The sequence below is a fragment of the Bos indicus genome, chromosome 17 (assembly GCF_029378745.1).
Source record: "Bos indicus isolate NIAB-ARS_2022 breed Sahiwal x Tharparkar chromosome 17, NIAB-ARS_B.indTharparkar_mat_pri_1.0, whole genome shotgun sequence".
Classification (NCBI taxonomy): domain Eukaryota; kingdom Metazoa; phylum Chordata; class Mammalia; order Artiodactyla; family Bovidae; genus Bos; species Bos indicus.
In genome coordinates this window covers 7,484,129-7,509,064 of record NC_091776.1, presented here as the reverse complement: position 1 = coordinate 7,509,064, position 24,936 = coordinate 7,484,129, and the positions used below count along the sequence as shown (strand labels likewise).

The 24,936-nt window shown below is 39.3% G+C and overlaps 1 protein-coding gene across 8 annotated transcripts in view; it reads right to left on the bottom strand.

The window, feature by feature from the left end:
- Positions 1-24,936, bottom strand: part of LRBA (LPS responsive beige-like anchor protein) — a 757,794-nt gene that overhangs the window by 31,575 nt on the left and 701,283 nt on the right. For 6 of the 8 annotated variants that reach the window (XM_070770117.1, XM_070770116.1, XM_070770115.1 and 3 more), the window contains 5 exons: positions 23,055-23,144; positions 17,874-18,066; positions 12,555-12,617; positions 6,830-6,985; positions 319-486 (listed from right to left, as the gene is read on the bottom strand). In XM_070770117.1, the coding sequence (XP_070626218.1) occupies positions 319-486; positions 6,830-6,985; positions 12,555-12,617; positions 17,874-18,066; positions 23,055-23,144 (670 nt within the window). The remainder of the gene's footprint in view (positions 1-318; positions 487-6,829; positions 6,986-12,554; positions 12,618-17,873; positions 18,067-23,054; positions 23,145-24,936) is intronic. The other 2 variants (XM_070770120.1, XM_070770119.1) reach the window with 1 other exon arrangement.

Sequence of the window (24,936 nt, the reverse complement as noted above, 5' to 3'; positions counted from 1 at the left end):
CTCTTTTACATTATATCTTATTGTTTGTGAATTAAACTCTTCTGTTTTATTTGGTGACAGCCATTTCCAAGGAAGGACTAGCATTTTCAGATAAGAATAACCAAACACATGAAAATGAGATTTTATCCTTGAATTTGAATTATCATTGGTCACAAAATGTTAATAACAAGGTTATCTAGAGCTTTCTTAAATTATAACTAAGAAATTAAAATTACTTGATACTTCAGTTTCACTTTCCCCATGATAAAATAGGTAAAACTTCACTGCAAAATGTTACTATACATCACTTGTAAAAGTTCACTTATAAATTGTACTTACTGCCCGGGTTATCTCCAATACCACTGCTTTTTCCATTCCAGTACCAGAGCAGAAGGGTTGCATCACGTGACCCTGACAGAATGTAGCAATTTCCCCCGATATACGACTCCGAACGAGTGAGGCAAGTGACGACATCCCAATGGCCAAACACCACTTGGATCAATTTTCCTGAAATACAAAACAAGTTTCTTTTAAACTGCTATTTAAAAAAACTGAAAAACTTTCCAGTGATTGTTTAACTTTTAAAAAGATAATGAAGTTGTATTAACTCATATTCTGATAATTCAGATTTTATAATAAAATTTGATCTGGTTCAACCTAAAAGTTTTCTTTGAAGAATTAACGACAACAAAAAGAATCAATTGAACAGTGATAGTAACATTTTTGAAAGACATATGTTAAAACTATTTCAACTAATAATATTATTATACATGGCTCCTAGGAATTACAAATGAATTATGTCTACTGATTAAAGCAGACTCAAGAGAACCCTTATTTGGAACCATTTCAACAATTTATTAAGTTACTCTAAATGATCCAAAACAAAGCAAAACTTAGTTGCCTTTCTGTAAGTACTCTATCCCTCAGACTTCACTAATATAAACCTCTCTCTGAATCAGTAAAGGCAATTTATTTCTTCTTCTCTTCTCTGAAGTCATCTACACAAAGACACTATAAACCACATCCAAGAGTTTCTGCTTTTCACATCAGGATTACATGAGCTAAATTTTGATAAAAGGACTAATATATTGTGACTGCAATTTGAGCTAGTGATTCTTTCTTTAATTGTCTGAATGAGGAAAACTCCTGAGGAGAAGGGAAATTAAGATGACAGTTTACCAGTAATGACTGGGGAGGGGGACCCAGTAAACTTACCATATATCTAGGGTGTCAAGCACAGGATGAACTGCTCACATAACAGTGTCAGAAAAAAGTAAAGGTCCCACCTTTTAGATTTTTTGTTTAATCAGATACGGTGTTTGTAATTCATACAAACTTGTCTAAAGAATTAAATAGCTATAGCAGCTCTTCTACTCTACCCTGACCAGTTTCTAGCTAACGTTTCTCTCTGAAATGACTACAGAATCTACAAATTAAAATGTCATAGAATGTGTACCTTTAATACTCAGATTGAATGCTTTTCTTTTTTCAAATAAGCATTTCGGTAGGGTGATAAAAAATACAATTCAGATGTTCAAGATAAAAACCATTAAGCTGGAAAAAAACTAGTATGCCTAAAAAGTTTATATGTTTAACTTGGAACAGATCGCAGCCTATCAAAACCTTAAGGTCTCAACTAAGTATTGGTATCTGTATGTATTTAATTTTTCAAGATAATAAATATAACTAAAATATTTCCACTAAATTTTTCACATTATTGATTTAAATTAACCCAAAGCATATTACAAAGTCTGAAAATTTAGAAATAAATACTGCTTCATCCACATCAGATGGGAGGTCAAATACAGTGTTTTCCCTTGTCCACAGTGTTCTAATAGTAACTTAAGAAAGATTCATATCATTCTCAAACTGCAAAATTGATAAAGTACACTTCTATTTCCTATGGAAAAAGACTTTAGTCAAAGCAGGTATTTTAACTAGTAAGTGTTAAAAATGTTCACTTCTGAATTTCTCCAACCTTTTAAATTAACACCAGAATGTTTCATTTTAAAAATTAACTTTATCAATAAAGAATATAAGAACTCAAGACTTTCTAGAATTAAAAAATGGAAAGAAAATTAAATATTAAAAATATAATAATTTTTTATCATTTCCAATTTATATGAAGGACAAAGGAGAGAGGTTTAGTGGTAAAATGGTTGGAGTTAGAGGGAAGACCTAACTAAGGATGAGACAAAAGGCAGCTGAATGTACTCTTACTACAAAGTAGAAAGTGAGAGTCGCTCAGTCGTGTCAGACTCTGTAACCCCATGGACTGAAGCCCACCAGGCTAACCTGTGCGTGGGATTCTCCAGATAAGAATATTGGAGTGGGTAGCCATTCCCTTCTCCAGGGGATCTTCCTGACCCAGGGATCAAACCTGTGTCTTCTGCATTCCAGGCAGATTCTTTACCGTCTGAACCATCAGCAAAGAAGTACTAATTAGAAAAGTGAAAGCTAAATCATGAGTTTTAACTACTGAAAATACTGAACACCCCATAATGTGATTATGCTTTTGATCACAGAGTATGTACAGTGACTTCTGCCTCAGCCTATACTAAATGCTGAGAGCATGTCAACTATACGAGTGATTTAAATAGGTTACTTAGAGCAGACTCATTTAAGATTTGACAACCATCAATTCAGTGGGCTGTAGAAGTGAAGATGAGCAAAGTAATACATCTAGGTATGTGAGGTCTGTGGCATAAACAGAAAACCCAAACGCTGCACGCACACCAGGCAGCCCGCGAAAGAGCAACTGTCTGCTTGGTAACATGCTTAGTTTCCAGCTAGTGAGAACAAAGGGCAAAGTTTTAGCTGTAAAAGTGCGACGGATTAAAAGGACTGTCAGAACTTCTCAAGACACATAATAATTTGCTACTTCTCATTAATTAAGTCATCATTCTATGTCTACAATGTCAGCGTTAGGAACATGTATATTCAGACTGGGGTTTCTTTTTTAATTAAAATTTCCTAGTGTTTTAATTTTTGCCCCTAAAAGTTATCACACTTATTTTTCATTCAGCAAACATTTACTGAGCACCTACCAAGTGCCGAGCATTAGATCTTACTTGTATATAGTGGCAAACAGAGAAACGGTTCCTGCCCTCATTAAACAAACAGAAACAGACAAGTAACTGTGAGTGGTGTTAACTACTAGAAAAGAGGAGAGAGAAAAACAGGAGAGCACAGACTAAGACTGGGCATCAGGGAAGACTGAGATGAGGGGGCGCCAGCTAAGTATTCACATCTAAAGAGTTTCATGTTTTAATACAAATTAACTTCATTCTCCACAATTTATACTCTGGGCTCAACTCTGGAAAACATTATTTTTTTTTTCAGTTTGCTTTTTCCTGTCTGGCAGTGTTCCTCCGCAATATTTGTTATTGCTATGAGGTGGAGGTTCACTCCTCCTAAATAAATCACACCGTATAAATACCTGCTGTTCTTTTTGGTAAATTATTTTCTGATAATCTCATAAGTGTTCCTCAAGCTTTATTTTTTGTTTCCTTTAATACCAGTCCACCTCTCCACACACTAATATCAAATATTACCACAAGCACTAGAATATCCTTTTTTTGACAGAACAAATTTTCTAGTTAATGTTTTATTTGACAGCTGTGCTACAAATAAAAAAAAAAAATTCAAGCTCAGGACTCTGCACCACTGAATCTAAAATGTGGCCTGAAAATAATTCCTACTGCCGAGGGAAGGTTTTATTGTTGCCTCTGCTGCTCTGGTTGTGTCTTGAAAACATGATTTATGTTTAAAGAATTTCCTGCTACAACCATGTTTCTCTCTACCCCCACCTCCCCACCCCACCAAATCTAATAAGAGAAGGATTTTTTTTTTTGGCTTACGTGCCAAAATATAATTGAATTCAACACTTGTGATAGCTCTGCCATTATATATTATTGATCATACAATTTTTCTGCTAATCTTCTCTGCTAAACTTAGGAGAAAACATTTAATATTCCTATCATCATGAAGACACTAACACATTTAAAATTTAAATAATTTTAAATAAAATTTGCATCAGAGTTTGTATACAAGATATTAAGAAGGGTATTAGATTTATCATATGAGAGTTTTTTCAAAGCTTTCCTGGAAAGTATAAATATTTTTGGTATACATGTTCAGTCCCACCAAAATGAAGTTTAAAATGAGACTTCTTTCTTATGAAAGTGTTTTATACATACACGCACTTGTGCACGTTTTAAAAAACAGTAAAGTAGAAGGCTTTTGGAAAGAGAGAAAGGAATGCCATCTAGTTTATTAAGTCTAAAGTAACATGGCAGACATTCTAGGAACCTAGATTTTAAATGGGTAACACTTGTGTGAGATAAAATGGACTAATCACAAAGATGCCACATCTGAGGTCAGAAGACCTCCAATGCCCAGGTCTAGCACCATGACCTATGCAAATTTCAACAAGTTACTTAACTTTTTCAAACCTTGGTTTCATCATCGAAAAAATGGGCCTATGGACACCTATTCGATTTCCTAAGATTACTGTGAGGCTGACACAATATCATGTATGAGAAAGAAGATATTTTATAAGTTCTAGAGAACTGTGTGACTATAAAAATTATTTTATTATGAGTATTATATAAAAGTGAGGTTAGCTTTGGAGGTGGTGGTTTAGTTGCTAAGTCGTGTCCGACTCTTGCAACCCCATGGCCTATAGCCCGCCAGGACATGGGATTCTCTAAGCAAGAATACTGGAGTGGGTTGCCAATTCCTTCTCCAGGAGATCTTCCTGACCCAGGAATCGAACCCAGGTCTCTTGCATTGCAGGCAGATTCTTTACCAACTGAGCTACAAGGGAAGCCTCAAGGTTAGCTTTTACTTTACAAAGGTTAAAGAGGTTAGCTTTAATTTAATAATATCAATATTCAGTGTCTTTAAAATGATATGAAATGTCAACAAACTCAGCAAGGCTCAAATGTTGAAACCAAAGATTGGGAGAGGAGCTAAGATGGCGGAGGAGTAGGACGGGGAGAACACTTTCTCCCCCACAAATTCATCAAAAGAACATTTAAACGCCGAGTGAATTCCACAAAACAACTTCTGAATGCCGGCAGAGGACATCAGGCACCCAGAAAAGATTGACATAATATATGATCCCATTTGAGGACATTCCGGAAAAGGCACGATTATAGAGATGAAGAGTATGTCAGCAATTCTGAAGAGGCTGAGGTAAGGGAAGAAACTGACTATGAAGGGCAACCCAAGAGGTTTCTGGGGAATGTCTGCTGCTCTGCATCTTAACTGTGGGGGTGGTTGCATAACTGGATACAATGCCCTGAGACTAATGGAACTAAAAATCAAAATAAGGAATTTTACTGTATGCAAATTGAAAGATAATTTTCAATGTATAAAAAAACAGTATGAACCTAAAAGAATGTTCAAGAAAACCCTGTGATAGGATGCAACAATTTTAATCTGAAAGTTTGTGAAGAAGGGAGTATAGTTTGAGGTCAAATAACACTAAGGTTGTCATTACCGTAATAGTGAAAGAAAAGGTTAAAATTTAAACCTGAATATTAAGCCAGAGAAGATTTATTATAATAATAAATAATTTTAGGAAAACTTGTCAATCTCCAATGCGTTTTTAAAGAATTCCAGAGGAGTTTTAGGTTCAATAGTAATTAACATCATAGACCTAAACATCTAGTAAAAGCCCAAGTAATCAGGAAGACCTGAATGATGTCTTCTTTCTGAACCTACCTCCAGAATAAAGAAGTAAATTATAAAAATATTAGGTCATTGATTCCATGAAATAAAAATTAAACGAGATCATGTCTAACTTCTAGGGTTTATTCTATACACAGTACATATTCAACTATATTTCCTTACTCTCTCATTGTTAGGTTATAATACAATCATCAAAACGTAGCTAGGACAAAGTCCCTGAATACCCAAGAATTAATTCGTTAATATACTATACTTACTAAAGTAGGAGTATGGACTCATACTTTGTATAGAGATGACTAACATGACTGAAAAAGGATTTGCTGTAAAACAGTTAATTAATTAGAAATTTCAATTTAAAAAATTTCCTATCCCCAGAACCTTTAATCAATATAATTATTTGTAGATCCTTGTTTTAGTTGAACTATCTACCTCCATGGTATTTAAGTTCTAATGCATTACTATCTAATTTTAATTATTTTAAATATACAACTACATATTCAGTATAAGTTTATGCCCTCCTCTTCCAGTTTCTAAAATACTTTAAAGAGACTCTATTAAATTTTTCAATGTTCATAATTGCCTATATGCAAAAATATACACCCATTCATTGGACTGGATATCCTATAATAGTAGTGATTTGAGTTTGGTTTGTCCCTTAGGGAGTTGCATGCAAATGAACACGGAGTCAGCTACCTTTCTTCACCATGGTGTAGTTTTCAGCAAGATTCAGTGGAACTGGGTGGAGGCAAGATAGCCACTCACAGGAAACACACTTAGAATTTCCAGGGAAAAAAAAATAACCTTTAAATAATATTAAAGTGGGGAAATACACCTGTAAGTATGTGCACTTGTCATATGATTATGCATGGACATGTACATATGGCATTTACACCAAGGTATGCTTTCAAAATAAAGTATTCACTTGTAAGTATGAAGCTTGGGCGACAAACCTATCAAAACCTGCCCCTTTAAAAACATTCTGAAGTTAACTTATTAATGGATTATAGAGTAGATTATTACTTGAAGGGGAAAACTATATTTTACACCTTTTAGAATTCTGTAACTTTTACAGGGGAGATGAGAAAGCCTTTTCAGCCTCTTACCGCCACTTGTTGTAAACTTGAGTTCACTGATAAAGAAATGATGAGGTTACCTGTGTCTGTAGAATAGACGCGGAAACTCTTATCCCAGAAGCCACAGAGGAGGATGTAGCGGTTGTCCGACGTGATGACAAAACACTGGGAATGGACTTGAATGCTTTGGTCTAAGAGGTCAGTGATCTGCCTCCTGTGCATTCCTGTATTGCTGGCTATGAGAACAGAGGGGGAAAAAAAAGCCTATAAACCCACATGCGCAAAGAAATCCCGTAATTTGTCATGCTGGGGGCTGGGGCCAAGGGAGGAGAGACAACACATTCCAGGATAAAAACATCTGATCTTTAATTTTAAATACAATAATATTTGAAAAACCACAGGAAAACACAATCCGATTGTTGGAAGAAGGAGGGTAGCCAACTTCAACAGCTCGGTAAGAAATTCTGCCTAGAGGAAAGAAACAATAATACACTACAATTTTAAAATACGTAGTATACAATTCTCAGAACATGCTATCTAGCTCTTGGGCAGGACCAAACTAGATTAGAATCTCCAGATTGCATCACAGTTAGGTTTGTGTTTCTGACAATCTCATTACATCTATTGTCATGAGAATGGATTCATGTTGCGATAATCTATTACCGCTAACTTTTTGTCACAAGGAAGAGATATTAGAATTTAAATGTCATATATTTGAAATATTGGAGCATCTTGTACTAGTTTGACTTTAACAGGCCTTTAATTTGACCAGATGTGAACTCCCATTTCCCCCGTTCACAGCCGCACTTGTGTGCAAGGAAAGGGTAGGATGACTATTTATGAAGGATACTTGTAATTGAAGAAGTCAAAGCACAGCACACTGCAACTTTCTTGCTACTTCTGTAAACAGTAAAACAAGACAGTCTGGCAGTATGTTTTCAGAGTGCTGCAGAGCACCTGAGACAGAGTCTGTCTCAAGGCATAAGGTCAGACACAGCCCGACATCACATGCATGTGAAGAGTAGTAATCCTCTAGAAACACACTATCAGCCATGTCATTATCAGCAAAGGAATTTTCACGGAGGTGCCTTCTTTGGCATTATGAAGCCAACCAAATAGAAAGCTCTGCTGTTCGTGATCTAGCAGTTATTTCATTATCAGCTTTCCAACACAAATTACAGTTCTTATACTGCTAAAAAAAAAAAAAAACTTGATCATACCAGAAATCAGAACAAAACAAATGTCTACATATAATTATTAAGTTCTTTGCATCATTGCTTTCAGTTTTTATTGGAAAAAATATTATAGATGCATTATTGATAAGAATTAAAAATAGAAATATATCTATGTTATATTCATTGTAGGTAATAAGTTAAGATGGCCAATTCAATAGAAGGCTCAGAAAGTAATATGGAAGAAAAAAAGTGTTCAAAATACTTTCCAGTCCTCTGCTGGGATACAGAGGGATAAAATACTCCTTACCCTCATGGCATACAGAACATAGCAAATGTATTCATGTGAAATACTGCAAAGTTCTGCTAGTGTCTGACTGTACAACCTAACCATGTAAGATTATTAGATAACTGTTTGATAATGGGCTTCGGATACTTTGGGGGAGATTAATGGCCTAGAAAGTGATAGCAGTAGTAAAAAGGGCAGGCCTCTAGTCAGGAATCACGTGCCCCCTCCTTCCACACAAAGGGAAGCTCCTGGCAGGTGAAATAGCTTTTGTGTGTCATAGTGTATCATGGAGAGACGTTAGTCTCTCACTGCAGTGAACCTGTGTGATACGATTAAATCTTTTAATTTCCAGTAAACCTAGCAATTTAAAACAAGATATATGGTATTTTCTATACTGGTTACTACAGTTCATTCCACATGAAAATTATAAAAATACCGTATTTTTGTTAGTGTTTATATGACTTTCGCTTACATGATATATAAACTTTCACTGGTCTTTTTGGCGTTATTTCCTGAGTGAAGTCGCTCAGTCGTGTCCGACTCGTAGCGACCCCATGGACTGTAGCCTACCAGGTTCCTCCATCCATGGGATTTTCCAGGCAAGAATACTGGAGTGGGGTGCCATTGCCTTCTCCAGGGGATCTTCCCGACTGGGAGGATCTAATTTGACAGACCTGGCCATGTATATAATTTTGAATTGAATGACCACAAACTCGTCATGGGTAAAGGCTGATGCCCCTTCAGCATTTAGATGAACTATTTTCCAAATAAGTGATTAGTTATAATTTAACACTGCAACCCCTAATCCATCCGTCTGTCCATCCAACCATTTAGTCTATATAACCTACCCTACAACTGCCTTTTCTTTATCTTACTGTTTTGTCTAGCAAACCTCACCAGATTCAGTACTGAAAGTATTTTTATTTGATGAAAATTAGGTATATTTGTCTAGATAAGCAGTCTACAAACTGGAGCATGTATACCCTTGTGGGGGGGACAGGGTGGGGGTGCTGGCGTAAGATTTCCCAAGGGATACACGGGCACAGATGGTTTTAAGGGAATCAATTTCTGGTTCCGCAACTTTCATGAGTTCTCTAGCTTGAAACAGATTTGCCTGAGAACTCTCCTGTGAGTTTTCCTTTCTTACCTCCCTTTTTGCTCGCTCTTCTTCCACTAGATAGAATCTTACTATGGTGCTTTACTCCAGGGTACAAAAATCTCTTGAGAGCCAAATAAAGAGACAATTCAAACTACTGATGTGATGCTAGAAAGTGAATGCCTAGGTATCATCACATCATTCTGCAGGGCAGGTGGTTTCCAATTCACTGCTTTCAATGAATGGAAGGAGGATCTAATCACGCTGTCGATTGATAGATCATTAAAAATAAGTTTCAGTGATAGATTGTTAAAATGATTATTTAATGATAGACCGTAAAAGTAATCCTTAATAATATATCACTCTATGAATTTTGTCCCATAACTTGGAAAGAGTTTGAAGATTTGAATAACACTGCTAATACAAAACTCTCTCCTTTCCCATCTGTCTTCTCATGTGAGTAACACTCCTGAGAGCATCCATCTATAAAAAACAAAAAATTAGGATAGAACTGTTGACAAATTCTGTCTCTTTCAGCAACAAATCATGTTTATCCATGAATACATGAACTACTTAGGGAGACACTCCCATTCATTGAAGTTGTATTTCCTATTTTCAATAAATATGTGTTGTGTATGTTTAATAGTACTAAAATTTATAATTTATAATTTTAATAAATATGTATTGAGATTTTTAATAACTCAATGAGGATTAATTTTTTAAAGCTGGGCCTGAGGTCACAGGAAATCTCAACATTTATATTTACATATGTATTTTTATTGCTGAAAACTGTTTAATGGGGTAATCAATTTTCTACAGTTAAAATAAAATTGTGTAGGGAAAGCAGAATGAAAGTACAAATTCAAGATGAGAAAAACATTCAAATGGTAAAGATTTCTTGCAATGAATTTTTTAAAAACAGAAAAGGTTGACTATCAAGTGACTTTGATATTTAGTGTCTGCTGGATATATTTAAAATTTTACACACTTTGCCAAAAATCATAACCTTTGCAACTATTTAAACTTGTGATGATATCACATTAAAATTTTTTAGACGTCAACTTAAAAATGTGTGAGAAGATGCATGTTTTTTTTTTTAATTTAATTTTTAAACTTTACATAATTGTATTAGTTTTGCCAAATATCAAAATGAATCCGCCACAGGCATACATGTGTTCCCCATCCTGAACCCTCCTCCCTCCTCCCTCCCCACACCATCCCTCTGGGTCGTCCCAGTGCACCAGCCCCAAGCATCCAGTATCGCGCATCGAACCTGGACTGGCAACTCGTTTCTTACATGATATTCTACATGTTTCAATGTCACTCTCCCAAATCTTCCCACCCTCTCCCTCTCCCACAGAGTCCATAAGACTGTTCTATACATCAGTGTCTCTTTTGCTGTCTCGTACACTGGGTTATTGTTACCATCTTTCTAAATTCCATATATATGCGTTAGTATACTGTATTTATGTTTTTCCTTCTGGCTTACTTCTCTCTGTATAAAGATGCATGGTTTTAAACAACTACTTCAGGAGATGCGGGAACAGTCTGATGACCAATGGTCAGCAGGGAAGACTATGGCCTGAAGGCTGAATCTGGCTTGTGCCTGGGTTTGCATATGAAGTTTCACTGGAGCACAGCAATGCTCGCTTGTTTATATATCATCTGTGGCTGCTTTTGTGCTATAACACAGAGTTATGTAGTTGTGTCTGAGACCTTATGGCCCACAAAACCTAAAATATTGACTATCTCGCCCCTTTCCCCCATGCCTTCGCGACAGGGTTACCATTTCTGAATTCATTTAGACTTTATACTATATGATATTCATTGTCAAGTTTTAAGACAAACAATGATTCTGTACTTCAGAAACCAGGCTCTAAGTGGCACAACAAATGGGTTTTATTTTCCTGACTCTTAGAACTTTACCCAAGTGGGCATTTAATTTAAAAATATATATATATATGGCAAATTGTATCTACTCAAAGCAAAACAAGATTCAGGAACCAGGGTACTGGTTATCTTTCATATAGACACGTAATTCTTAGATTTCTGCTTATATTTGGGAAAATGATAAAAGACAGTTTAGAGCTTAAGGTTATTTTAGTTCATCTTGATAATTCATCTGCAAATGGTGGCCATTTAAGTCTCCACTGAAACAATGGTGTTAGAGAACAACAACAAAAAAGTGACATATGCACAAGGAACGCCTTGAATTTTTTAAAATAATAAATCCGCTTATTCTTATGGTTTATCTACAAACTTAAAAATACTTCAAAATACTAAGAAATTCATTTGTGCTGGGGAAATCTGACAAAATTATAAGGCAAACACAAACATCCATGCTAGCAGCATACCCCTACAGCTGGGCAATTAGGTTTTTTCTTCTAAAAGTTATTGAACAGCATCTTCAATACCAAGGTGTACCATTCTTAGTGGAGTCACAGTTGAAATCCCCACTATAGGCTGGAAAATGCTAAACTAGAGATTTCAACTAACCTACTCAAAAAGCACAGCAGCAATTAAATATTCTAAGTCGTCTGCCGCAGATGCTCATTTCATCCCAATGGCTCTTTCTGGTCTCCTTTTACTTTTTTTTTCTCCCTGAACAAATTTAACCTCCAATGGCAATTTATTGGGCTGCAGGACCCTAGGAAAATGAATACAAATATCTTAACACTGCCATTGGCTGGACGATATATTTCAACTTTGAAACTGCTCTGCAATTGCACATTAATCCCCTCAGACTGAAAGGAGGGTCCAGGAAGAAAGGATTGATCTCCTTTAATGATGAAACCCTGGCACTACAGTTTTATTTTTCTCAACACAGAGCTGCTAAGAACCCACTGTTATTATGAAAATTTCCCTAGCAAAGGAGCTCCATCACATTACTGGTGCACCAATTCATCATAACGTGCCTCGCTCCTGCTCATCAACAAGTCTGAGTGATGAAAAGATCCAATATTATCCTGACAGTACTTCATGCGCATTCTCAATCACACATTATTACAGCATCCATATTAATTTTCGGTGACACGCGTCCTAGGCCTGTTCAAATTAGGCAAACCAACGAGGGGGAGTTGATGAAATACCAGCATAGCCACAGCTCATTGCATTCCAATTTGCATGCAAATGGTTTATCAGGAAAATTCCATTCCCAGCAACCAGCAAGTGAAAAACAACGGTAATCTACACTTCAGGGCCACCATACAGAGCTTAATGAATCGCAGAGAGGGAAGCAAGTGACAGACCTATGAGAGGATCGATTTCCACTGGCAGCTGGTATGGCTGGTCTTGTACAGCACCTTGATGAGCTGGAATTCACAAAAGATAAAAAAAAAGAGAGAGAGAGAGAGCGCATTATTTTTCATATACTGAGCTACATAAAAATGCTTAAGTCAAATCTCATGTAGAATTGTTTCCAACCTCCAAATCTCTCAAGACAGTTTTGTGAAATTTAAACAAACAAACGAAAAATCCAGGTGCTTCTATGGCTAGCTTATTAAACATTTATTTTAGATTAGTGCTGTTCTGAACATGTGCCATAGCAGTGGCTCCAGTCCTAGGCCATAAGCTATAGCAGATGCTTGACTGGCAACCTCTGATGCCGCAACAAAACAAAATTAAGTGGTAAAGAGCACTGAAAACAAAATGTGACAACCATCTGCTGACTGTAGCAAATAGTAGTTTTTTTGTTACTTCTTAAAAAGGCAGTTTTGAATGCTGCAGCACAAAGGATCCACAAAAACGTCAATTTATGATGGAGAAAGGGAAAGCGCCAAGTCAAAGAACATTCAATGCTTCATCCATCACTTAAATCAATCAATTGAAAGTTGGAATAAAAATAAAGAAAGCTATCTGCAGATAAATGTTTTAGTTAAATGCATTTGGCTGAAATGTTTTCCTGAAGATTTGATTGCGGTTGGAAAAAAAACTTTTATTAATATTTAATATTTCCATGGTTTCCATTTAAAAATACTGAGAAGCAAATGAGTAACAAAAATCAATCCATACTAAGGACAGTTTGTTTAATTTTCAAAATGGTTTTAAGGATTCAGAGGTACCTATTTTGTGATGGAAAAGAGATTTTATAGGCTGCAGCCCCGTGAAAGGTAGAAGGGCTTTTGGTGGATAAGAAGTATTGTAGGAAGCAGGACTGACCACTGGCCACTTGTGCAACCTTGGGCAAATCAGAAGCCCCAAAATGAAGGGCTTAGAACAGACAATCTTTTCAGCTGTGTAATTCTGAGAGTTAAATTCTTGGTCCTTTTCCAAAAGATTTTCCTCCAATGACTCAGCCATTCACTCTGGTCAATATCTGCCTTTTACAGACTCATAAGCATTTTAACTACTGCTTGGTTGGTGTTAGAGCTCTGCTTAATATCATCCGATTCTAAGATTAGGATGATATTAATATCATCAGATTTTAAGACATCTTTTTGACTGTCCTTGAGGGGCTGAAAATAAAAATGAGATATATTCCAATGTGTTCATTAATTTTAAAATCATTATGTCAGCATTCCCACTGTTAGTAAATACCAACTTTTCAAGGACTTTTCAATGATCTTTTGGAAGATCACTAATATGATAAAATACGTGAATATCAGTAATACTGATAAAATACCTGAGTATAATATTAGCACTAAAAATTATAGTTGAGTATAAATATGATATTAAAGTAGATGAAAAATGAAAGCCTTAGGACTCCCTCTTTTGCTAAAGGTATTGTTTTTGCTGATTACAGCTCTGCCAGTAAAGAAACCACAGCACACATACAGGGACTCATCAGGGAAAACCTCAGCCTCTGATCTACCAACACGGCATTTACTCCAGCAACACCAGTGCCCATCAACGCTAATACCTTGAGAAGCTGTCCCTATGTCTTTAGGGACACAGAATCTGGGATCACAGAAACATTAAAACCAAACTGTCAGTGAAAGAGATTTAGCAGGTAAGCTATTTTTGGTGATGCATCAAGTTCCAATTCTGCCACTGACTGCCTGAGTGACCTTTGGCCAGTTATGTCTACGCAGTGCTTCAGGCTCCTGCTCTGTTAAATGAGTTAGGCTGAACCACATGGAATCACCAACACCTGATGTCTTGACCTATTAAAATGGCAATCTTGTATGGCTCAACCTAAGTATAGAACCTACATCTTCAGGTTGTCGAAGGGATTCAGTGAGTTAATAGATGTGAAGCGATTAAAACAGTATTTGGAAGCTAGAAAATGCTCTATGAAGGTTAGGTGCCATTATTTTATTTTTTCTGGATGTTCCTCAAGGTCCCTTGAATGAGATGGAAGGATAAAGATGATTTTTTCTCTAAATCAGGACTCAAGACACTATATTGACAACAGCTAGCTGTCTTATGAATGAATTATGGGAATCAGAGAATATCAGAAAAGAATCAGAATCTAAACTAAAAAAAAAAAAAAGTGTAACCTGAATTTGATATTCACTGAAGAAAAACTGTTAGGAAGTTTTGACGTTTGTTTCAATCAAGGCACACGGACAGGTAAAGGTAGCAAAACAGAGGATGAGAGGTCAGGTATGTTTATTCCATACCTGAAATGAGGCACAGGTTTAATAAAATGTATACTTAACATTTTTAGGTGTAAGTGTACTGAGGATTGGGGATCATGTTGTAGAAAGAGAATCGCCTGAGCTTTTCCACATGTTATTATTCTTTGTATTATCTGGTAAGGAGTGGCTGTATCACACTGTAAAGCCAGAGGACGGGGGCGAAACCACCAGTGACGCAAGGCACAGACCCAAAGAAGGCTCAGTGGGGAGGATTCAAGGCAAGGAGCTGGCCAACATGTGCAGTCTTCTCTCCTCTTATCTTACAGAAAAGCGAGCCTGGGCTCAGAGCAGTTGGATGTACCATACGGGGTACTCCAGCAGGAGGAGGCTGCCCCTGAATCACTTTACAGGTCTAGAGGACAGTGGCGAACAGGGAGAAGAAGAGCTGACCAGCAGGCAGTAAGGGCAGCCAGCCTTCCAGGCAGGGCCACGGGCTTGTTTCAAAGGGGAGTGTCAGGAGCTCAGTCATTACAGGAAGGGAGGGAGCCTGACACCTGAGTATCAGCCTAGCAGCTCTCTGGTGGAGCGGGCTCAGCTCCTGCTCACTGCTAGGCTAGACGAAAGCCAGGAATGCAGAGAGCTTGGGGCTCCCCAGCAGCTGAAAAGGTTTGTCTCTCCTCACACGGCTCTGTTTAAACTGAACGAGTTCCCAGAGCTGCCACAGCAGCCACCCAGGATGAGCATCGTTGGGAGGGGCCTGGTGCCACAGACACTGGTGCTTACGCCAGGCTCTAAGGTAACGGCACCCAGCACAGGAAGATGATCCTCCGTGTGCCTGACAGAACACACTGCCAGCGTCTTTTTCTTCTAATGAATGGCATTTAGAGAAACAACAGCAAAAAAATCAAATTCATTAATCAAATTATCATCTTTAGTCCCAAAATATGTCATCTGCATACACATTTACCTCTTCGAGATAAGTTCACTTGAAGAAAAGAGAATAAAAGGACCTAGTAATAGACACATTATATGTATCTCAATTTTAACTTTCTCTACCATTTATGAAATCTATTCTCTAATCAAATATTATCATTCATTTCTGATGGCCAGGAAAATGGCTATATTTAAGAAATTCTGACACCAACCATGGATTTTTCATGAAGGGTACCAGGTTACCTTATTGACCATAGTTAGTGCATCTAGTTTTTATTTGAACATCAATTCAGTTCTGTTCCATTCTAAGCATTCTAGGATTTAGTGTGGCACGAGACCCTTGTTCAAGAACTCATACATGTGCAAGCATTTCAGGTATTATAATGGGTGGTGCTTTATGTACACTTTACAGGTTTAATAACAAGTTAACAGACTATTAAAGGCTATCCTTTCAAATTTCCTACCTAAAACAATGGCTTGGGGATAAAAACCCTATAATCTTCAGGACTTTGAAAGATTTTCCTTCTTTAAAAAGAGAATTTGTAACCAGTGGCCACAAGGAACAGTGCTAAATCCAGATCCCAACATTCCTGTTCTAATGAGAGGTAATAAATCACTCATAAAATTTGAGTCAGAAAACTCGGGTTCAAACCTGGCGCTGCCACGGAGTGGCCCATGTCTGATACTGAACAAGGCAGGCTCCCCGGGGTTCCGCATCTTCAGGGGTAGAATGTGGTCCTGGACAAGACCAACTCTCATGTCTCTTCAAGTAGTGATGGTGTATGATTCTAAGGGTTATTTCAGTATCTTGCCCTTCAGTTCAGTTAAGTTCAGTTGCTCAGTTGTGTCTGACTCTTTGCGACCCCATGAATTGCAGCACGCCATGCCACCCTGGTCCGTCATCAAACTCCCGGAGTTCACCCAAACTCATGTCCATCGAGTCCGTGATGCCATCCAGCCATCTCATCCTGTCATCCCCTTCTCCTCCTGCCCCTAATCCCTCCCAGCATCAGAGTCTTTTCCAATGAGTCAGCTCTTTGCATGAGGTGGCCAAAGTATTGGAGTTTCAGCTTTAGCATCAGTCCTTCCAAAGAAATCCCAGGGCTGATCTTGCCCTTAGTCACCCTAATTCTTCAGCACTTAATGAAAGAACAGGATATACTTAAGGGTTTGTAGTATTTTGGCTGTGTAATTTACCTGTTCTTTTTTCTATCACCCACAACAAATAGTTCCATGCCCTGCATAAAAAGGCACACGATAGACAATGAGAAGTGTATATGGAGCAAATGAATATGTGGGAAAAAAAGGAACATCTGATAAATCAATAAAGGCTATTTATGGACATGACATAGAATATTATTATATGATAATATTTATCTCCAAGGAGTAAAGACAAATCACTAGATGCCAAAGAACAGTTCGTGTTTTAACTTTTGTATTAATATTACATGCTTCAGAGGGACTTCTTTACACGTTTCCAAGTATTCAACATTTTGATTCAGACTAATATGTTTGAAAACTAAAAAGCTTAAATGTTGAGATATAATATATTTAGGTGGATATTTTAGGAGAAGGCAATGGCACCCCACTCCAGTACTCTTGCCTGGAAAATCCTATGGACGGAGGAGCCTGGTAGGCTGCAGTCCATGGGGTTGCTAAGAGTCGGACACGATTGAGCGACTTCACTTTCACTTTCATGCATTGGAGAAGGAAATGGCAATTCACTCCAGTGTTCTTGCCTGGAGAATCCCAGGGACGGGGGAGCCGGGTGGGCTGCCATCTATGGGGTCGCACAGAGTCGGACACGACTGAAGCGACTTAGCAGAAGCAGCAGGAACAATGTATTTTGGATTCCTGGTGGCTCAGATGGTTAAGAATCTGCCTGCAATGTGGGAGACCTGGGTTTGATTCCTGGGTCAGGAAGATGCCCTGGAGAAGGGAATGGCTACCAACTTCGGTATTCTTGCGTGGAGAATTTCATGGACAAGAGGAGTCTGGTAAGCTACAGTCCATGGGGTCACAAAGAGTCAGACACAACTGATTGATTAACACTTACAATATCTTTATACAGTGTTCAGCAGTTAGTATGCCTTAGAAGGGTATGTCTTCACTTACCTGGAAGGTTGTGCCACTTGTTCATGGCGAACAGCCGGTTAGCAGTTACTGTGATCACAGCAGGAGTCGCCAGCCCAGGCTGGGTGTTGGCCGCCACGTGAGTGACAGGGGAGTTGGAGGGGAACTTTAGAACCATGATAACATCCTGCTGAGCTTGGTCTGTGAACATCAATGGACTCTGCAGGAGGAGATACTGTTGAGTGGGCAAGACAAGATCCAAATATACGAGAAGGAAAAGACAAGGAAAGAAAGAGGGTGTAGGAAAAGAAGAGGAAGACCATGTTAACCCGAGTTGCAAGTGAGAGCACAGTGAGCAGAAAGGCTTAGAGAAACAGCAGTTAGGATTTGTTTGGTTTTCACATGTCATTAGTAGAATTTCTAGGTGATTGAAGTAAAATACATGAATGGTCACTTTAAAAACCCATAAATTTTTATTAGCTCTCTTCCCTTCTCCACCCCATTCCCAAGAAGAACTAAAAAGAGTGACTTGATTTAGACTCGAAATAGGCAAAGTATTGAGGATTGTGTTAAACCATTCCAACAGTTATTATGGATCAAGTACAAAAGAGAAAAAAATAAAAGAATGAGAACAGGCCACAGGCACAAAAGCCAGCCAAGGTAATTGCCAAAGATTATCAAAAATTGTGTTGAGTCTTAGTATGAGGATTTTGACAACTAAATAAAGAGATAATTAATTAACAAATACATTTATAAACAACAGTTGTACAGCATGCATGTATTATTACAGTAGAGAAATAATTTATGAACGTGATACACAAACTTAATTATAAAGGTGTTTCAAAGCAATGCATAATTAAGTGTACTTGTAGAAACAATATATTTATATAGTGCACAAGTCATAAACACTGCCCTATTATAATGCGGATGCCACAGCTTTGTGCTCTAGCTGAGGGTGCACAGAAATACCTAGATGCCTCTCCTCCCAGTCGGCAAAGAAACTAAAGCTCAAGACTTTCGATTTCTCCTTTGAAAAGCAAAATATAACTGAAATGATACACAAAACACTGTTCTAACGGCTAGCAACATAATAAATCTGGAAGACTACTAAGGATTTAGAACATTCCTACAAACCATATGTTATAATCTGAGACATATACAACACCACACTGATTTACTGGCTTTATTTATACTTTGTGGTACTATGCTATCATACAGTAATTGCACTGTGCATTTTCAGCAATTCTCCACAGCCATGTCTATTTTCTAATAGCTGATGAGTATCATTCAGAATTGAAACACCTTGATGAAGTCCTTCTGGTTGCTCTCTTATTGCCATATTTCAAAACACCAGGTATATGTAAATGTGTAGGCACATATATTTAACATGTATTCATTCAGAACTGCTAATAAAAAATTAAATACATTTGCATTTTTATTATCAGTCCTCTTAAAAAAGTTATTAAGAGTACTTAGAAAAACATATTGCACTAAGAATTCCTATTTGCACTCTTTGCATAAAGGTGTAAATAAAGGCAACTAATAAGCTACCCAGACACCCTTCTGAGCAAGTGGCTAAAAGCCAATCAATATTATGAGTTAATCCTCCCTGGATGCTCATTCAATTAAAGGTGTCAGTAATGCCTCATCTGATGTGGCCTCAATTAAATCCAACTATCTGATGGTGTGAAAACACAGGGGGATACAGCAACAGCAGCAAAAGCAGACAAACAGGCAGCCTTCGTGGGCCTGCTAATTACTACACCTGGCGTATATTATGGCTCCTGCACTCAACACAGCGCGAGGTGGCCTTAATTTCTGCTGCATTTGTGTGTGTGTGTGTGTGTGTGTGTGTGTGTGTGTGTGTGTGTGTGCTGCAGTCATCACTGGTGGGGGAACTCATCCGAATAGTAGTGAAAGCAATACACATTTGGGTCTTTGAGTTAAAACCTCTGATATCAATAAGTAATCTTTGTTTTGCTAAGAACCCCTTACATGGTTTTAAGGATTTCTGTGAAATTGTGTAAAAATGAGAAACAATGAGCCAACCACAAACAAAATTTCCTATAAGCTAGCTTTGATGAAGTCTGGAGAAAAGGAAATGAATGTCATTTCAGAAAACCAAACTGTGTTTTCCAATTGTGTGGGTTTTTTTAAAAAAATAATATTTACCAAAGTCAATGTATAAACTCTGAGGAAGTCAGATGACAACATACATCATGAAGTCTCACTGAAAGGAAGCTGATACATATTTCTGAGCTTAACAGCTCATACTGTAAATACAATCAGGCTCAAATTGAATAATTCCAATGTTTATGCCCTTAAAAAAACACGGAAAAAATCTCTACCATATAGGAAGAATGTCTTGTGTACACAGTGCCTCTAGAGGGCCAACTCTTAGCCACAGGGCAAGGAAGAGCCCTCCTCCACAGAGAGCTGCAGACACCATGTCCAGAGACGTTCCTGCATCCTGAGAACATGCTGGCTCTCCAGTAGTTCCTGTGGATTTCAGCCTGATGAGAGCGCCTAATGGAGGCAAGGACCAAGAAACTCTCTGGGGAGCGCATCGCATCCGTAGCCAGTGAGTATGGAATGAGGGGCACTGGATGCAAGAAAAAGCCAGCCCAGCATACTGGGTTCGCCCAGAGGGATGGTGACAGCTGCTGATGAGGCAGGACCAGTCACGGGAGGGCAGAGAAAGAAACCCTCATCAACCCTGCGGGCCCCTGCCAGCCCCGTCTGACATAGAAGTGGGAAACCACTATAGCTAGATTTCGCTCCGTTTTCCCAGATTACGTGTGCACTTGTTGACAACTCTGGTTTCTTTCTAACACACTTCTGTTTCCCACCCACATATGTGTAAGAGGGAAAAGCACAATTTGCACAGGTCTGAAAAAGAGTTCAGGTTTCGATTCAGAGGATAAAGGATAATGGGAAAGATGGCCTCCCGTCCTCAAATGAGCGTGTGCCGCCCCGGGACAGGAAGGCTGATCTGCCCCAGTGAGCCAGTCACCCTTTGGTCACGGAGAGAGGCTTGGCAGTAGGAACTCCCTCTTGGCCCCAGTGACCAAGGCCGTGCAGTGACCCAGGTAGAGAGTCAATGGAGCAGAGGTGCTTCCATTAGCCAGCACGGCGGCAGCCTGCGTCTCATTGACAAGCTATTACTAAAACTAATTCCAATCCCCAAACATAAATCATTCTTACTATTTTTATGGCATTATCTTCCATTGTTCTTGCCAAATGTCCGCTTTCTGTGTAGTCTCTTCACTAAAAGCTACCCTTTACACTCTTTTAAATATGATTTCCCCTGCTTAAAAACACTGGGGGGAAAAGGTGACGCAAATAAATGTTTAAATGTCTGTAGTTTATGCTGCTGCTGCTGCTAAGTCGCTTCAGTCGTGTCTGACTCTGTGCGACCCCAGAGACGGCAGCCCACCAGGCTCCCCTGTCCCTGGGATTCTCCAGGCAAGAACACTGGAGTGGGTTGCCAGTTCCTTCTCCAATGCATGAAAGTGAAAAGTGAAAGTGAAGTCGCTCAGTCGTGTCCGACTCCTAGCGACCCCATGGACTACAGCCTACCAGGCTCCTCCGTCCATGGGATTTTCCAGGCAAGAGTACTGGAGTGGGGCGCCATTGCCTTCTCCGGTCTGTAGTTTATAGTAATGGTCAATTCTTATCATTAGAGAAAGAAGGGGAAAAAAGACTTGGAAGAAGAAAGATGATGACAAAGATGGGAAAAGGGGAAAAAACACAAAGAAGAAGGAAAGACGGGAAGAGACAGAGAGTCGGAGGCAGAGAGGACCACATCTGTATCCAGGTCCCTGCTGGCTGCCGCTCTCCTTCCCAGCATCCAGCGAAATCCTACCATTCTAAGCCCCAACATGGAATTAGAACCTATTCTCAATTATTCATCGCATTTATGGAAACAGACTCTATGTCCCCATTCTTACTTTAAAACAGTAATGAGCAACCTGTTTTATTGATGGACAATTCAAGAAAAAATAAAACACCGACAGCCTACACTTAAAATATTCTTACCATGCCGTGCAGTGTGTGTTCCTATGCTGAATTTGTTCTGTCATAAATGAATTTCCCCCTGAAATTTCAAGAAACATGAAGGAGGAATAGCCACAGATTTTGCAGCTCTAGTCTATTTCCCTGGAGAAGGCAATGGCCACCTACTCCAGTACTCCTGCCTGGAAAATCCCATGGACGGAGGAGCCTGGTAGGCTGCAGTCCATGGGGTCGCTAAGAGTCGGACAAGACTGAGCGACTTCGCTTTCACTTTTCCCTTTCATGCATTGGAGAAGGAAATGGCAACCCACTCCAGTGTTCTTGCCTGGAGAATCCCAGGGACGAGGGAGCCTGGTGGGCTGCCGTCTATGGGGTCGCACAGAGTCGGACACAACTGAAGCGACTTAGCAGCAGCAGCAGCAGCAGCAGCAGCAGTCTATTTCCCTGCTTCTGATTCTAGGCGGGCCTCTGACTTGCTTTGGCCAACAGAAAGCAGCATAAATGATGCTGTGCAAGTTCAAAAGCACACTTCAAGAAGTCATGCAAAAGTGTCCTCCCGGAACACTACGAGTGGGAGTGGCCTGGGCCAACTTCCTTGATGAAAAGAACACATGGAAAGAGCAGTCTCATCTCTTAGCACCCGCCGCAGCAGTGCACGAGGGAGCAAGGTGAACGAGAGGAAATGCCTACCATCCCTCAGAATCACAGGAAAGAAAAATCACTGTTGTGGGCACTAAGCTTTGGGTATTTGGTATATCACACCATCATTTTTTTCCTCCAAGGTTCCTGACTCTCAGTAACATAGCCTACGTATTAGGATTACTTTCAAAATTCCCAAAGTGAAAACATTGGGATGTAAAGAATAAACACAACAGGAAAATTAATCTAGGCACTCCTAGGATCAAAGCAGAAAATGTATCCACCCCCTACCCTAGAATGAGGATATAAGACAGTGATGGAACTTTTAATTCTGCAACACAGAACATGACGCCCTGATGAAATACTGGAGCACTGGAGCAATGTCTGCCCTCCTTAAGAGTCCAGGAGAACAGGGAGTATTTGCTGGCTGTTATTAGGTTCACAAACAGTACATTAGAAGAACAGGCCAAGGCGTGGTGGAGAAGCTCAAGTACAATGGAAGACTGTTAAGAATGTCAAGCAGGGTCTCAAAGAGATGCGAGAAATGAGGACCGAGCAGGCTGCACTTACCGCTTGCATGGCAGAACCTCTGGGAGGGTGGGGCTCTATGAGCAGCTGAGACGGCGTCTGCCCAAAACTTCGGATTTGAGCTTCCACAGCCTGAAAAAGGCACGGGCAAGTTTGAGGGTTAAGAGGTGCTAATTACAGGCAAAAGAACCACAAGTGTCACCTGGAAATGTCAGCCCTTACTTCTGGCTTGTTTCACACTGGAAATCACCCCGTGCTTCCACAGTGGGGCTGAGCACCTGGGCGGGCAACGAGGCTGAGGCCGCTCTGCAGGGCCAGGGCAGCTGTGCCTCCTAAACCCTGCAGAACTTTCTCATCTTGCGCCATGATGGGAAACAGAAACCAGCTCTTACAATCAGAAATTGTCCTTTTTGGCTTCATCTCTATTTTCTTGCATCTTTTTCCCCCTGCTTGCATCATCCCTGTTGACTTAAGGCTAATCTTTTACAGGTATAGAGAAAACCAAGCACTGCTTTGATTCTAGGCCCAATCTCACCCTGGGAAGTAGAAGAAAGAAATACAGCACCTGTGAAAAATCGCCTGATGCTCTTTTGCCATGGGAAGAGCATTATTGTTGACAGTCTCTTTGAACCTAGGTGGCTGAACAGCAAAGTAAAAGCCATATGTTGCATCCAAGCAATAGCCCAGGACCACGTGTGTGTGCTCTTTTTGGAAGACGTGTGCCTAACTAAGCCTTTGTTGCGAGCCCCTCACTCTTCCTGTCCACCCAGCCCAGGTGCTCACTTCTCAACCTCATCACAGAAAACTCTGAAATGCCAGACGTGGTCGCTGTCTGTAATGATTTTATCTCTTTACTTGTTTATGCCTGTCTCCTCCCACTAAAACAAGATCCGAGAGAGCGAGGACCTTATCTATTTTCTTCACTCTTAGATCTTTAAAATTGGGTGAATGAATAAATGCCACAGTATGTGTGAGGGGAGAGAAGGAAGCAGAGACATATAAAGGTGACTTCAACACCCCCACAGCAGTATTTTTAACTTCTCGGCTAAAAGGAGGAAGAAAATCTCTTTCTAAGGGGCTATATGTTTGTCATGCTATTTTTTAATCCCTAATAAAACAGGTATTTCAATTTTTATATGCTCTGCAGAACTGTAGGCGATTAATAAATTATAAACAGGGAAATAAAATTATGCAGTATTAACTTCCTTTTTTATTTGATGAGGATACCATTAGTAGTCCTTTACAACCATCTTTTAAGGAACAAGGATAGCAATTCACCCATTTATGTATTCAATCGTAATCATCAAGGAGGTAAACAGTATATGAGGTATCAGTGTTTCTGCCCTTGAAGAAACTATTCCTAATATAGAAAGCAGAACATGTACTTGGATGACTGAGTAACAGTCTGATGCAGTTAGCTCAATAAATTCAAGGAATGCACTATGGCCGGCTTAGGCAGAAAGGACTGCGAAGGCCTCTGTGAAAGCTGAGTGGTATGGGAAAAGCACCATGGGCTTTGAAGGCACACAGACCATGTGCTAACCCTGACTGCACACCGTTGACAAGCTATGTGACCCAGGGCGAGTCATTCAACCTCAGTTTCAATTTTCTTCTTGTAAGATATGGGTGATAATAATAATATCAACCTCACAGTGTTATTCAGTTCAGTTCAGCTCAACTGTGTCCGACTCTTTGCAACCCCATGAACTGCAGCACGCCAGGTCTCCCTGTCCATCACCAACTCTCAGAGTCTACCCAAACCCATGTCCATTGCCATCCAACCATCTCATCCTCTGTCGTTCCCTTCTCCTCCCCGCTTCAATCTTTCCCAGCATCAGGGTCGTTTCAAATAAGTCAGCTCTTTGCATCAGGTGGCCAAAGTATTGGAGCTTCAGCTTCAACATCAGTCCTTCCAATAAACACC